The 14290-nt window shown below is 41.6% G+C and overlaps 1 protein-coding gene across 1 annotated transcript in view; it reads right to left on the reverse strand.

Annotated features, from left to right (window-relative positions):
- trpm2 (transient receptor potential cation channel, subfamily M, member 2) overlaps positions 1–14085 on the reverse strand; it is a 101963-nt gene extending 87878 nt beyond the window's left edge. The window contains exon 1 of the mRNA XM_031806118.1: positions 13824–14085. Within this exon, the coding sequence (XP_031661978.1) occupies positions 13824–13990 (167 nt within the window). The 5' untranslated portion in view covers positions 13991–14085. The remainder of the gene's footprint in view (positions 1–13823) is intronic.
- Between the last annotated feature and the right edge of the window lie 205 nt (positions 14086–14290).

Here is a 14290-nt window from a genome sequence, read left to right on the forward strand (position 1 = left end):
ACAAACTTAGGGAGGAGGCTTCTGATGTTGACATGTATGAAAACAAGGCTTTTTCCATTACAGAAGTCAACAAATGAGAGCACCTGGGGACACACAGGGCCTGGATTTACCTCCACATCACCCGAGGAACAGAGGAGGAGTAGGATGAGGGTACGGCTAAAGGCTATCAAAACTGGTCATCTCATGTGTTGGGGACAGAGAATAAAAGGAGCCGATTTCTGGCCGTGGTAGAATAGATTCAGGGCATAATGTGCAGACAGGGGTATGGTGGGGTGCGGGTATAGTGGAGGTAAGCCCAGGCACTGAGTGATGACGAGAGAGGTTGCATCTCTGGACGTGCTGGTTATACTGAGTGAGGTCACCACATGTGTGGGGTGGGACAAAGGAGGAATCTGAAGCATGTAGTCTGGGACTAGGGGCTCCACTGTGAACTAAAACAATGATAACTATCCTAAACAACAGTATACAAGGCATATTGACATTTGAGAGAGACATAAAGCGAGGCATAAAGCAATCACAGGTGTTCATTGGGAGAGCTAGCTAAGACAACAACGGGTAAGACAACATCAGCTAAATCAGCTAAGACAACAACAGGTAAAATGGCAGTGAATGGGCAGAGAGGGTCGGTTAACTACACACAGGGCCTGAGTTCGCGGCTGGGGCCGACAGATAAACAAGGAATAAACAGAAAGGAGTACCGTGATTAATGAACAGTCGAGTAGGCATCAGCTATGTTGCCAAGTGATCATAGGGTCCAGTGAACAGCAATAGATGGAGCAGGGAAGCCGCAGCGTAGTCGTTACTACGCTAGCATGCGGGAGACACAGCGTTTAAAGTTAGCAGGCCGGGGTAATTAGAAGCGTCTGCTCCGACGTCTGGCAACGGCCGGTTGAGGGCACAATGGATGGACTTACGTCTGCGGACCAGTCGTGGTGGTGTTGACAGAGGGGCCGGACCAGATGACGAAAGAGGTATTGTAGTTGTAGTAATTTAGTTTACTAGATGCGCCTGGCTCACGGCTAACTGGTGCTAGCTTCGGGGCAGGAGCATTAGCCACTATAGCCACTCGGTAGCAGCTAGCTAGCAGCGATGAGCTGCTGCAAAGGTCCAGAGCTTACGGCAAGTATCCGGTGGAGTAGCCATGTTCGGGAGGCATCGGCTGGGTAGCCGGGTGATCACAGAGTTGGCTGGGAGGTGGGCCTGGCTCAGGGCTAGCTTAGGGGCTGGGTCACTCGGTGGCAGCTAATTAGCTGTGATGATCAGGAGTAATGGTCCGGGGTTTACGGCAGGAATCCGGCGTTATAGTGGAGATAAACAGTCCGAGGCTGTTAGGTATTATCCAGGCAAAAAAAATGGTTGGTGCCTTTGCAGAAGGTAAAGGCCGCTAGCAGTGGCTAACAATGACTAAATAGCTAGTAGCTAATTAGCTGGTTAGCTTCTGATGGAGGTTCTGGCTATAAGGTCTAAAAGAAATAGCAGATCCATGTCTCATTGAGTGAGGCGGAAGGTATATTTAATTTAAAATAGTGAGAGATTGAAAATAAATTGAAATATATACAAAAAACACGAAAAAATACAAAAAGTAGAAGAGAGGACGACAAACCACGTCTGCACTGCTACGCCATCTTGGAAATAATATAATTAATCGATACTTAAAGGTCGATTCGTTGAAGAAATTGAAAGTCTCTTCTCCCTTACTTGATTAGAATTTCCACGACAATACACACACGTACACATAGATTTTGTGTTGTAGATATGTGATAGTGGAGTATGGGCCTGAGGGCACACACTTAGTGTGTTGTGAATTCTGTAAATAATATATTGCAATGATTTTAAAATTGTATAACTGCCTTAATTTTGCCGGACCCCAGGAAGAGTAGCTGCTGCCTTGGCAGGAACTAATGGGGATCCATAATAAACTCCAGGAAGAGTATCTACTGCCTTGGCAGGAACTAATGGGGATCCATAATAAACCCCAGGAAGAGTAGCTGCTGCCTTGGCAGGAACTAATGGCGATCCTTAATAAATACAAATACAACCCTCCAGGATCAACTGATGGACCAACAATCTCATTCAAACTCAAGGAGCTCCTCATTTTGGAGGAACATGGGAGCCAGAGATCAAATCTGTGAAGACGGCCTTACGAGTCTTCCCAAGGGACCAAACTGTCACTGAAACTGTCTTGCAGACTGTCCTGATAAAGGTGGAAGGGATACTGAACTCCAAACCCTTGGGATATCTCTCTTTAGACATCGCTGACCCAGATCCAGTCAGATCGAATCTGCTCTGGATGAAACGCCTCAATTCCTCAAGCCATGTATGCTGATACTAACCTCGTAGGTAGACGCCAGTGGCGGCATAGCCAGATCTTGGCTGACCATTTCTGGGCCCGATTCATTCGGGATTACCTACCAAGCCTACAGCACAGAGGGAAATGGCAGAGAGAAATGGCCAGCCGAGACACTGACTCAAGCTTCCTGGCCGGTGGGCCATATTACCAAGACCATGCTTGGGACAGACAGCCGTGCTAAATCAGTGAAGATCCAGGTAAAGAAACTGGCCAGTTGCCTAACTAATTCCTCTCCCTGAGATGACAGAGGAGATGGAGCGATGAGCTTTTTGAGGAGTGTGGAATTCAACACATTCCGGGTTGGCTATAGAATGGTCCATGGAGTTAGTGGAATCACCCTTTAATTCATGAAAAATGGCCCATGGTGTAAGTGGAATCACCCTTTAATTCATGTAGAATGGCTCATGGAGTTAGTGGAATCACCCTTTAATTCATGAAAAATGGCCCATGGTGTAAGTGGAATCACCCTTTAATTCATGTAGAATGGCCCATGGAGTTAGTGGAATCACCCTTTAATTCATGTAGAATGGCCCATGGAGTTAGTGGAATCACCCTTTAATTCATGTAGAATGGCCCATGGAGTTAGTGGAATCACCCTTTAATTCATGGCCACTTGCGCAGCTGGGCCCGAGCACTTTAATTAGGTCAGGTGGAAATGTCTAAATGACCTAAATGACCTAAATGACAGACTGAAAAGAAGGAAGAATGTACACAGGAAAACTATTCCAAAACAAGTTAGAATCCTCTAACCCAGTGTACAGTATAATCCTCTAACCAAGTGTACAGTACAGTATAATCCTCTAACCCAGTGTACAGTATAATCCTCTAAACCAGTGTACAGCATAATCCTCTAATCCAGTGTACAGTATAATCCTCTAACCCAGTGTACAGTACAGTATAATCCTCTAACCCAGTGTACAGTATAATCCTCTAACCCAGTGTACAGTATAATCCTCTAACCCAGTGTACAGTACAGTATAATCCTCTAACCCAGTGTACAGTATAATCCTCTAACCCAGTGTACAGTACAGTATAATCCTCTGACCCAGTGTACAGTACAGTATAATCCTCTAACCCAGTGTACAGTATTATCCTCTAACCCAGCTAACAGTATAATCCTCTAACCCAGTGTACAGTATAATACTCTGACCCAGTGTACAGTATAATCCTCCGACCCAGTGTACAGTATAATCCTCCGACCCAGTGTACAGTATAATCCTCCAACCCAGTGTACAGTATAATCCTCCGACCCAGTGTACAGTATAATCCTCTAACCCAGTGTACAGTATAATCCTCTAACCCAGTGTACAGTATAATCCTCTAACCCAGTGTACAGTACAATCCTCTAACCCAGTGTACAGTATAATCCTCTAACACAGTGTACAGTACAGTATAATCCTCTAACCCAGTGTACAGTATAATCCTCTAACCCAGTGTACAGTATAATCCTCTAACACAGTGTACAGTACAGTATAATCATCTAACCCAGTGTACAGTATAATCCTCTGACCCAGTGTACAGTATAATCATCCGACCCAGTGTACAGTATAATCCTCCGACCCAGTGTACAGTATAATCCTCCAACCCAGTGTACAGTATAATCATCTGACCCAGTGTACAGTATTATCCTCCGACCCAGTGTACAGTATAATCCTCCGACCCAGTGTACAGTACAGTATAATCCTCTAACCCAGTGTACAGTATAATCCTCTAACCCAGTGTACAGTATAATCCTCTAACCCAGTGTACAGTACAGTATAATCCTCTGACCCAGTGTACAGTACAGTATAATCCTCTGACCCAGTGTACAGTACAGTATAATCCTCCGACCCAGTGTACAGTATAATAATCTAACCCAGTGTAAAGTACAGTATAATCCTCTGACCCAGCGTACAGTACAGTATAATCCTCCGACCCAGTGTACAGTATAATCATCTAACCCAGTGTACAGTATAATCATCTAACCCAGTGTACAGTACACTATAATCACCCAGTGTACAGTATAATCCTCTAACCCAGTGTACAGTATAATCCTCTAACCCAGTGTACAGTATAATCCTCTAACCCAGTGTACAGTACAGTATAATCCTCTAACCCAGTGTACAGTACAGTATAATCCTCCGACCCAGTGTACTGTATAATCCTCTAACCCAGTGTACAGTATAATCCTCTAACCCAGTGTACAGTACAGTATAATCCTCTGACCCAGTGTACAGTACAGTATAATCCTCCGACCCAGTGTACAGTATAATCCTCTGACCCAGTGTACAGTATAATCATCTAACCCAGTGTGCAGTACAGTATAATCCTCTGACCCAGTGTACAGTACAGTATAATCCTCTGACCCAGTGTACAGTACAGTATAATCCTCCGACCCAGTGTACAGTACAGTATAATCCTCCGACCCAGTGTACAGTATAATCATCTAACCCAGTGTACAGTATAATCATCTAACCCAGTGTACAGTATAATCCACTAACCCAGTGTACAGTATAATCCTCTGACCCAGTGTACAGTACAGTATAATCCTCTAACCCAGTGTACAGTACAGTATAATCCTCTGACCCAGTGTACAGTATAATCCTCTAACCCAGTGTACAGTACAGTATAATCCTCTAACCCAGTGTACAGTACAGTATAATCCTCTAACCCAGTGTACAGTATAATCCTCTGACCCAGTGTACAGTATAATCCTCTGACCCAGTGTACAGTACAGTATAATCCTCCGACCCAGTGTACAGTATAATAATCTAACCCAGTGTAAAGTACAGTATAATCCTCTGACCCAGCGTACAGTACAGTATAATCCTCCGACCCAGTGTACAGTATAATCATCTAACCCAGTGTACAGTATAATCATCTAACCCAGTGTACAGTACACTATAATCACCCAGTGTACAGTATAATCCTCTAACCCAGTGTACAGTATAATCCTCTAACCCAGTGTACAGTATAATCCTCTAACCCAGTGTACAGTACAGTATAATCCTCTAACCCAGTGTACAGTACAGTATAATCCTCCGACCCAGTGTACTGTATAATCCTCTAACCCAGTGTACAGTATAATCCTCTAACCCAGTGTACAGTACAGTATAATCCTCTGACCCAGTGTACAGTACAGTATAATCCTCCGACCCAGTGTACAGTATAATCCTCTGACCCAGTGTACAGTATAATCATCTAACCCAGTGTACAGTACAGTATAATCCTCTGACCCAGTGTACAGTACAGTATAATCCTCTGACCCAGTGTACAGTACAGTATAATCCTCCGACCCAGTGTACAGTACAGTATAATCCTCCGACCCAGTGTACAGTATAATCATCTAACCCAGTGTACAGTATAATCATCTAACCCAGTGTACAGTATAATCCACTAACCCAGTGTACAGTATAATCCTCTGACCCAGTGTACAGTACAGTATAATCCTCTAACCCAGTGTACAGTACAGTATAATCCTCTGACCCAGTGTACAGTATAATCCTCTAACCCAGTGTACAGTACAGTATAATCCTCTAACCCAGTGTACAGTACAGTATAATCCTCTAACCCAGTGTACAGTATAATCCTCTGACCCAGTGTACAGTATAATCCTCTGACCCAGTGTACAGTACAGTACAATCCTCTAACCCAGTGTACAGTATAATCCTCTGACCCAGTGCACAGTATTATCCTCTAACCCAGTGTACAGTACAGTATTATCTTCTAACCCAGTGTACAGTATAATCCTCTAACCCAGTGTACAGTATAATCTCTAACCCAGTGTACAGTATAATCCTCTAACCCAGTGTACAGTATAATCCTCTGACCCAGTGTACAGTACAATATAATCCTCTAACCCAGTGTACAGTATAATCCTCTAACCCAGTGTACAGTACAGTACAATCCTCTAACCCAGTGTACAGTATAATCCTCCGACCCAGTGTACAGTATAATCCTCTAACCCAGTGTACAGTACAATCCTCTAACCCAGTGTACAGTACAGTATTATCCTCTAATCCAGTGTACAGTATAATCCTCTAACCCAGTGTACAGTATAATCCTCTAACCCAGTGTACAGTATAATCCTCTAACCCAGTGTACAGTACAGTATTATCCTCTAATCCAGTGTACAGTATAATCCTCTAACCCAGTGTACAGTATAATCCTCTAACCCAGTGTACAGTATAATCCTCTAACCCAGTGTACAGTATAATCCTCTAACCCAGTGTACAGTATAATCCTTTAACCCAGTGTAGAGTATAATCCTCTAACCCAGTGTACAGTACAGTATAATCCTCTAACCCAGTGTACAGTATAATCCTCTAACCCAGTGTACAGTACAGTATTATCCTCTAACCTAGTGTACAGTATTATCCTCTAACCCAGTGTACAGTATAATCCTCTAACCCAGTGTACAGTATAATCCTCTAATCCAGTGTACAGTATAATCCTCTAACCCAGTGTACAGTATAATCCTCCGACCCAGTGTACAGTACAGTTTAATCCTCTAAACCAGTGTACAGTATAATCCTCTAACCCAGTGTACAGTACAGTATTATCCTCTAACCCAGTGTACAGTATGATCCTCTAACCCAGTGTACAGTATAATCCTCTAACCCAGTGTACAGTATAATCCTCTAACCCAGTGTACAGTACAGTATTATCATCTAACCCAGTGTACAGTATAATCCTCTAACCCAGTGTACAGTATAATCCTCCAACCCAGTGTACAGTATGATCCTCTAACCCAGTGTACAGTACAGTATAATCCTTTAACCCAGTGTACAGTATAATCATCTAACCCAGTGTACAGTACAGTATTATCCTCTAATCCAGTGTACAGTATAATCCTCTAACCCAGTGTACAGTATAATCCTCTAACCCAGTGTACAGTATAATCCTCTAACCCAGTGTACAGTACAGTATTATCCTCTAATCCAGTGTACAGTATAATCCTCTAACCCAGTGTATGGTATAATCCTCTAACCCAGTGTACAGTATAATCCTCTAACCCAGTGTACAGTATAATCCTCTAACCCAGTGTACAGTATAATCCTTTAACCCAGTGTAGAGTATAATCCTCTAACCCAGTGTACAGTACAGTATAATCCTCTAACCCAGTGTACAGTATAATCCTCTAACCCAGTGTACAGTACAGTATTATCCTCTAACCTAGTGTACAGTATTATCCTCTAACCCAGTATACAGTATAATCCTCTAACCCAGTGTACAGTATAATCCTCTAATCCAGTGTACAGTATAATCCTCTAACCCAGTGTACAGTATAATCCTCCGACCCAGTGTACAGTACAGTTTAATCCTCTAACCCAGTGTACAGTATAATCCTCTAACCCAGTGTACAGTACAGTATTATCCTCTAACCCAGTGTACAGTATGATCCTCTAACCCAGTGTACAGTATAATCCTCTAACCCAGTGTACAGTATAATCCTCTAACCCAGTGTACAGTACAGTATTATCATCTAACCCAATGTACAGTATAATCCTCTAACCCAGTGTACAGTATAATCCTCCAACCCAGTGTACAGTATGATCCTCTAATCCAGTGTACAGTACAGTATAATTCTCTAACCCAGTGTACAGTATAATCATCTAACCCAGTGTACAGTACAGTATTATCCTCTAACCTAGTGGACAGTATGATCCTCCAACCCAGTGTACAGTACAGTATAATCCTCTAACCCAGTGTACAGTATTATCCTCTAACCCAGTGTACAGTATAATCCTCTAACCCAGTGTACAGTATAATCCTCTAACCCAGTGTACAGTATAATCCTCCAATCCAGTGTACAGTACAGCATAATCCTCTAACCCAGTGTACAGTATAATCCTCTAACCCAGTGTACAGTATTATCCTCTAACCCAGTGTACAATATCATCCTCCAACCCAGTGTACAGTACAGCATAATCCTCTAACCCAGTGTACAGTATGATCCTCCAACCCAGTGTACAGTATAATCCTCTAACCCAGTGTACAGTATTATCCTCTAACCCAGTGTACAGTATAATCCTCTAACCTAGTGTACAGTATAATCCTCTAACCCAGTGTACATTATAATCCTCTAACCCAGTGTACAGTACAGTATAATCCTCTAACCCAGTGTACAGTATAATCCTCTAACCCAGTGTACAGTACAGTATAATCCTCTAACCCAGTGTACAGTATAATCCTCTAACCCAGTGTACAGTATAGTATAGTCCTCTAACCCAGTGTACAGTATAATCCTCTAACCCAGTGTACAGTATAATCCTCTAACCCAGTGTACAGTATAATCCTCTAACCCAGTGTACAGTATAATCCTCTAACCCAGTGTACAGTATAATCCTCTAACCCAGTGTACAGTATACTCCTCTAACCCAGTGTACAGTATACTCCTCTAACCCAGTGTACAGTATAATCCTCTAACCCAGTGTACAGTATAATCCTCTAACCCAGTGTACAGTATAATCCTCTAACCCAGTGTACAGTATAATCCTCTAACCCAGTGTACAGTATAATCCTCTAACCCAGTGTACAGTATAATCCTCTAACCCAGTGTACAGTATAATCCTCTAACCCAGTGTAGAGTATAATCCTCTAACCCAGTGTACAGTATACTCCTCTAACCCAGTGTACAGTATAATCCTCTAACCCAGTGTACAGTATAATCCTCTAACCCAGTGTACAGTATAATCCTCTAACCCAGTGTACAGTATAATCCTCTAACCCAGTGTAGAGTATAATCCTCTAACCCAGTGTAGAGTATAATCCTCTAACCCAGTGTACAGTATAATCCTCTAACCCAGTGTACAGTATAATACTCTAACCCAGTGTACAGTATAATCCTCTAACCCAGTGTACAGTATAATACTCTAACCCAGTGTACAGTATAATCCTCTAACCCAGTGTACAGTATACTCCTCTAACCCAGTGTACAGTATAATCCTCTAACCCAGTGTACAGTATACTCCTCTAACCCAGTGTACAGTATAATCCTCTAACCCAGTGTACAGTATAATCCTCTAACCCAGTGTACAGTATAATCCTCTAACCCAGTGTACAGTATAATCCTCTAACCCAGTGTACAGTATAATCCTCTAACCCAGTGTACAATATCATCCTCCAACCCAGTGTACAGTACAGCATAATCCTCTAACCCAGTGTACAGTATAATCCTCTAACCCAGTGTACAGTATACTCCTCTAACCCAGTGTACAGTATAATCCTCTAACCCAGTGTACAGTATACTCCTCTAACCCAGTGTACAGTATAATCCTCTAACCCAGTGTACAGTATAATCCTCTAACCCAGTGTACAGTATAATCCTCTAACCCAGTGTACAGTATAATCCTCTAACCCAGTGTACAGTATAATCCTCTAACCCAGTGTACAGTATACTCCTCTAACCCAGTGTACAGTATAATCCTCTAACCCAGTGTACAATATCATCCTCCAACCCAGTGTACAGTACAGCATAATCCTCTAACCCAGTGTACAGTATAATCCTCTAACCCAGTGTACAGTATACTCCTCTAACCCAGTGTACAGTATAATCCTCTAACCCAGTGTACAGTATACTCCTCTAACCCAGTGTACAGTATAATCCTCTAACCCAGTGTACAGTATAATCCTCTAACCCAGTGTACAGTATAATCCTCTAACCCAGTGTAACAGTATACTCCTCTAACCCAGTGTACAGTATATCCTCTAACCCAGTGTACAGTATACTCCTCTAACCAGTGTACAGTATAATCCTCTAACCCAGTGTACAGTATAATCCTCTAACCCAGTGTACAGTATAATCCTCTAACCCAGTGTACAGTATACTCCTCTAACCCAGTGTACAGTATAATCCTCTAACCCAGTGTACAGTATAATCCTCTAACCCAGTGTACAGTATAATCCTCTAACCCAGTGTACAGTACAGTATAATCCTCTAACCCAGTGTACAGTATAGTATAATCCTCTAACCCAGTGTACAGTATAATCCTCTAACCCAGTGTACAGTACAGTATAATCCTCTAACCCAGTGTACAGTATAATCCTCTAACCCAGTGTACAGTATAGTATAATCCTCTAACCCAGTGTACAGTACAGTATAATCCTCTAACCCAGTGTACAGTATAATCCTCTAACCCAGTGTACAGTATAATCCTCTAACCCAGTGTACAGTATAATCCTCTAACCCAGTGTACAGTATAATCCTCTAACCCAGTGTACAGTATACTCCTCTAACCCAGTGTACAGTATAATCCTCTAACCCAGTGTACAGTATAATCCTCTAACCCAGTGTACAGTATAATCCTCTAACCCAGTGTACAGTATAATCCTTTAACCCAGTGTACAGTATAATCCTCTAACCCAGTGTACAGTATAATCCTCTAACCCAGTGTACAGTATAATCCTCTAACCCAGTGTACAGTATAATCCTCTAACCAAGTGTACAGTATAATCCTCTAACCCAGTGTACAGTATAATCCTCTAACCCAGTGTACAATATCATCCTCCAACCCAGTGTACAGTACAGCATAATCCTCTAACCCAGTGTACAGTATAATCCTCTAACCCAGTGTACAGTATACTCCTCTAACCCAGTGTACAGTATAATCCTCTAACCCAGTGTACAGTATACTCCTCTAACCCAGTGTACAGTATAATCCTCTAACCCAGTGTACAGTATAATCCTCTAACCCAGTGTACAGTATAATCCTCTAACCCAGTGTACAGTATAATCCTCTAAACCCAGTGTACAGTATAATCCTCTAACCCAGTGTACAGTATAATCCTCTAACCCAGTGTACAGTATACTCCTCTAACCCAGTGTACAGTATAATCCTCTAACCCAGTGTACAGTATACTCCTCTAACCCAGTGTACAGTATAATCCTCTAACCCAGTGTACAGTATAATCCTCTAACCCAGTGTACAGTATAATCCTCTAACCCAGTGTACAGTATAATCCTCTAACCCAGTGTACAGTATAATCCTCTAACCCAGTGTACAGTATAATCCTCTAACCCTGTGTACAGTACAGTATAATCCTCTAACCCAGTGTACAGTATAGTATAATCCTCTAACCCAGTGTACAGTATAATCCTCTAACCCAGTGTACAGTACAGTATAATCCTCTAACCCAGTGTACAGTATAATCCTCTAACCCAGTGTACAGTATAGTATAATCCTCTAACCCAGTGTACAGTACAGTATAATCCTCTAACCCAGTGTACAGTATAATCCTCTAACCCAGTGTACAGTATAATCCTCTAACCCAGTGTACAGTATAATCCTCTAACCCAGTGTACAGTATAATCCTCTAACCCAGTGTACAGTATACTCCTCTAACCCAGTGTACAGTATAATCCTCTAACCCAGTGTACAGTATAATCCTCTAACCCAGTGTACAGTATAATCCTCTAACCCAGTGTACAGTATAATCCTTTAACCCAGTGTACAGTATAATCCTCTAACCCAGTGTACAGTATAATCCTCTAACCCAGTGTACAGTATAATCCTCTAACCCAGTGTACAGTATAATCCTCTAACCCAGTGTACAGTATAATCCTCTAACCCAGTGTACAGTACAGTATAATCCTCTAACCCAGTGTACAGTATAATCCTCTAACCCAGTGTACAGTATAATCCTCTAACCCAGTGTACAGTATAATCCTCTAACCCAGTGTACAGTATACTCCTCTAACCCAGTGTACAGTATACTCCTCTAACCCAGTGTACAGTATAATCCTCTAACCCAGTGTACAGTATAATCCTCTAACCCAGTGTACAGTATACTCCTCTAACCCAGTGTACAGTATAATCCTCTAACCCAGTGTACAGTATAATCCTCTAACCCTAACCCACGATACGATATGATTCTCACGATTCTACTGTGCCTTCAGAAAGTATTCACATCCATTGACTTTTTCCAAAAAGTATTTGTTTTGTTACAAAATGGGATAAACATGTATTTACTTCTATATTTTTGTTAACAATTTACAAAAAAGACTAATGTCAAAGTGGAAGAACATTTTTAACATTTGTAAAACATTTATTAAAAATAAACACTAATAAACACTAATAAACACTAAGTATTCAACCTATTCAATATATGTTCCAATCACAGTGATTGGCAGTGATTTATAGCTGTGTCTTTCTGGGTAAGTTTTTATTTTCTAAATTCTTCAAGCTCTGTGAAATTGTTTGTTGATCATTGCTAAGCAACCATTTTCAGGTCTTGCCATAGATTTTTAGGCAGATTTAAGCCAAGAGTGGTATTCAGTAATGTGTTGAATTGAATTTACCCCAAACATAACACTTTGAATTCAGGACAAAAAGTTAATCGCTTGCCACATTGTTTGCAGTTTTACTTTAGTGACATTATTCTGTACAGGCGTCTTTCTTTTCACTTCACTGTCATTTAGGTTGTGGAGTAACTACCATGTTGTTGATCCATCCTCAGTTTTCTCCTATCACAGAAATCATTATGGTGAAATCCCTGAGTGGTTTCCTTCCTCTCTGGCAACTGAACTAGGAAGGACGCCTGTATCTTTGTAGTGACTGGGTGTATTGATACACCATCCAAAGAGTAATTAATAACTGCACCGTGCTCAAAAGGATGTTCAATGTCTGCTTTTATTTTACCCATCTACCAATAGGTGCCATTCTTTGTGAGGCATTGGAAAACTTCTCTTGTCTTTGTGGTTGAATCTGTGTTTGAAATTCCCTGCTTGACTGAGGGACCTTACAGATAATTGTATGTGTGGGATATAGAGATGAGGTAGTCATTTAAAAAATAATGCTAAACACTATTATTACACACAGAGTGAGTCCATGCAATTATGTGACTTGTTAAACAAATGTATATTCCTTAATTAATTTTGGCTTGCTGTAACAAAGGACTTGAACTGATTGACTCAAGACATTTAAACTTTACATTTTTTATTAATTTGTAAATATTTCTAAAAACATAATTCCACTTCGACATTTTGCTGTATTGTGTGTAGGCCAGTGACAAAACATCTAAATGTAATCCATTTAAATACAGGCCTTAACAACTGAATGTGGATAAGGTCAAAGGGTGTGAATACCTTCTGATGGCCCCTGTACATACAACCCCTGTATATGTATTGTGACTCGATACTGTTATTTTATCGCAATTTGGAGTTCCAAACATATTGCTCACCACATGTCTGCTGCAGAGGGACAAGCGAGCCATGAGCACATTAGTTTTCATCAGTCATTGGAAATAACATTGTAAAAAAAATGCCTCCCGTTTTAAAAATAAGATGGAGAACAAGCTATGAAGGAAAAACACTGGAGTTTTGGTGCAGCTACAGACAGCCAGTTCAAAACGAAGATTATTCTCAAACAATACGATATTGTCAGAAATAATATCCTGATACGTAACTGTATAGATTTTTCCCCTATCATTATCACCCAGTGCATAGTACAGTACAGTATTTTCCTCTAACCCATTGTACCGTAGCCTACTTTACCTGTCACTGTTGACGTAGAAGCAACACTCCTTCTTCCTGATGTTGTCTTTGATCCAGGCGGCAAGGGAGCGCTGGGTGGATGTAGAGAGAGAGAGCTTCGAGGTTTTAGCTGCGCTGACGGCCAGAGTCTGAGCCAAGCTGGGCTCCAGCAGCAGAGACTCCCCCATCCTGAGAGAGAGGACAGCGATGCAGGGAAACAGCTCACTGTCGGCTGGGGCTGGGAGAGAGGAGAGAGCTTCTGCAGTCCGCTACTGTGCCTCCAGCCTAGCTCTCAGCACTGCATCAGTGATGTCACTACAGCTAGACTATAGTGGTGGTGATGCTGCGTAAAGCTGGAATCACACCAAGCAGCTACAGTAAAGTACAGGATAATAATGAAATCACACCAAGCAGCTACAGTACTGTACAGGATAATAATGAAATCACACCAAGCAGCTACAGTACTGTACAGGATAATAATGAAATCA

The sequence above is a fragment of the Oncorhynchus kisutch genome, linkage group LG26 (assembly GCF_002021735.2).
Source record: "Oncorhynchus kisutch isolate 150728-3 linkage group LG26, Okis_V2, whole genome shotgun sequence".
Lineage (NCBI taxonomy): Eukaryota > Metazoa > Chordata > Actinopteri > Salmoniformes > Salmonidae > Oncorhynchus > Oncorhynchus kisutch.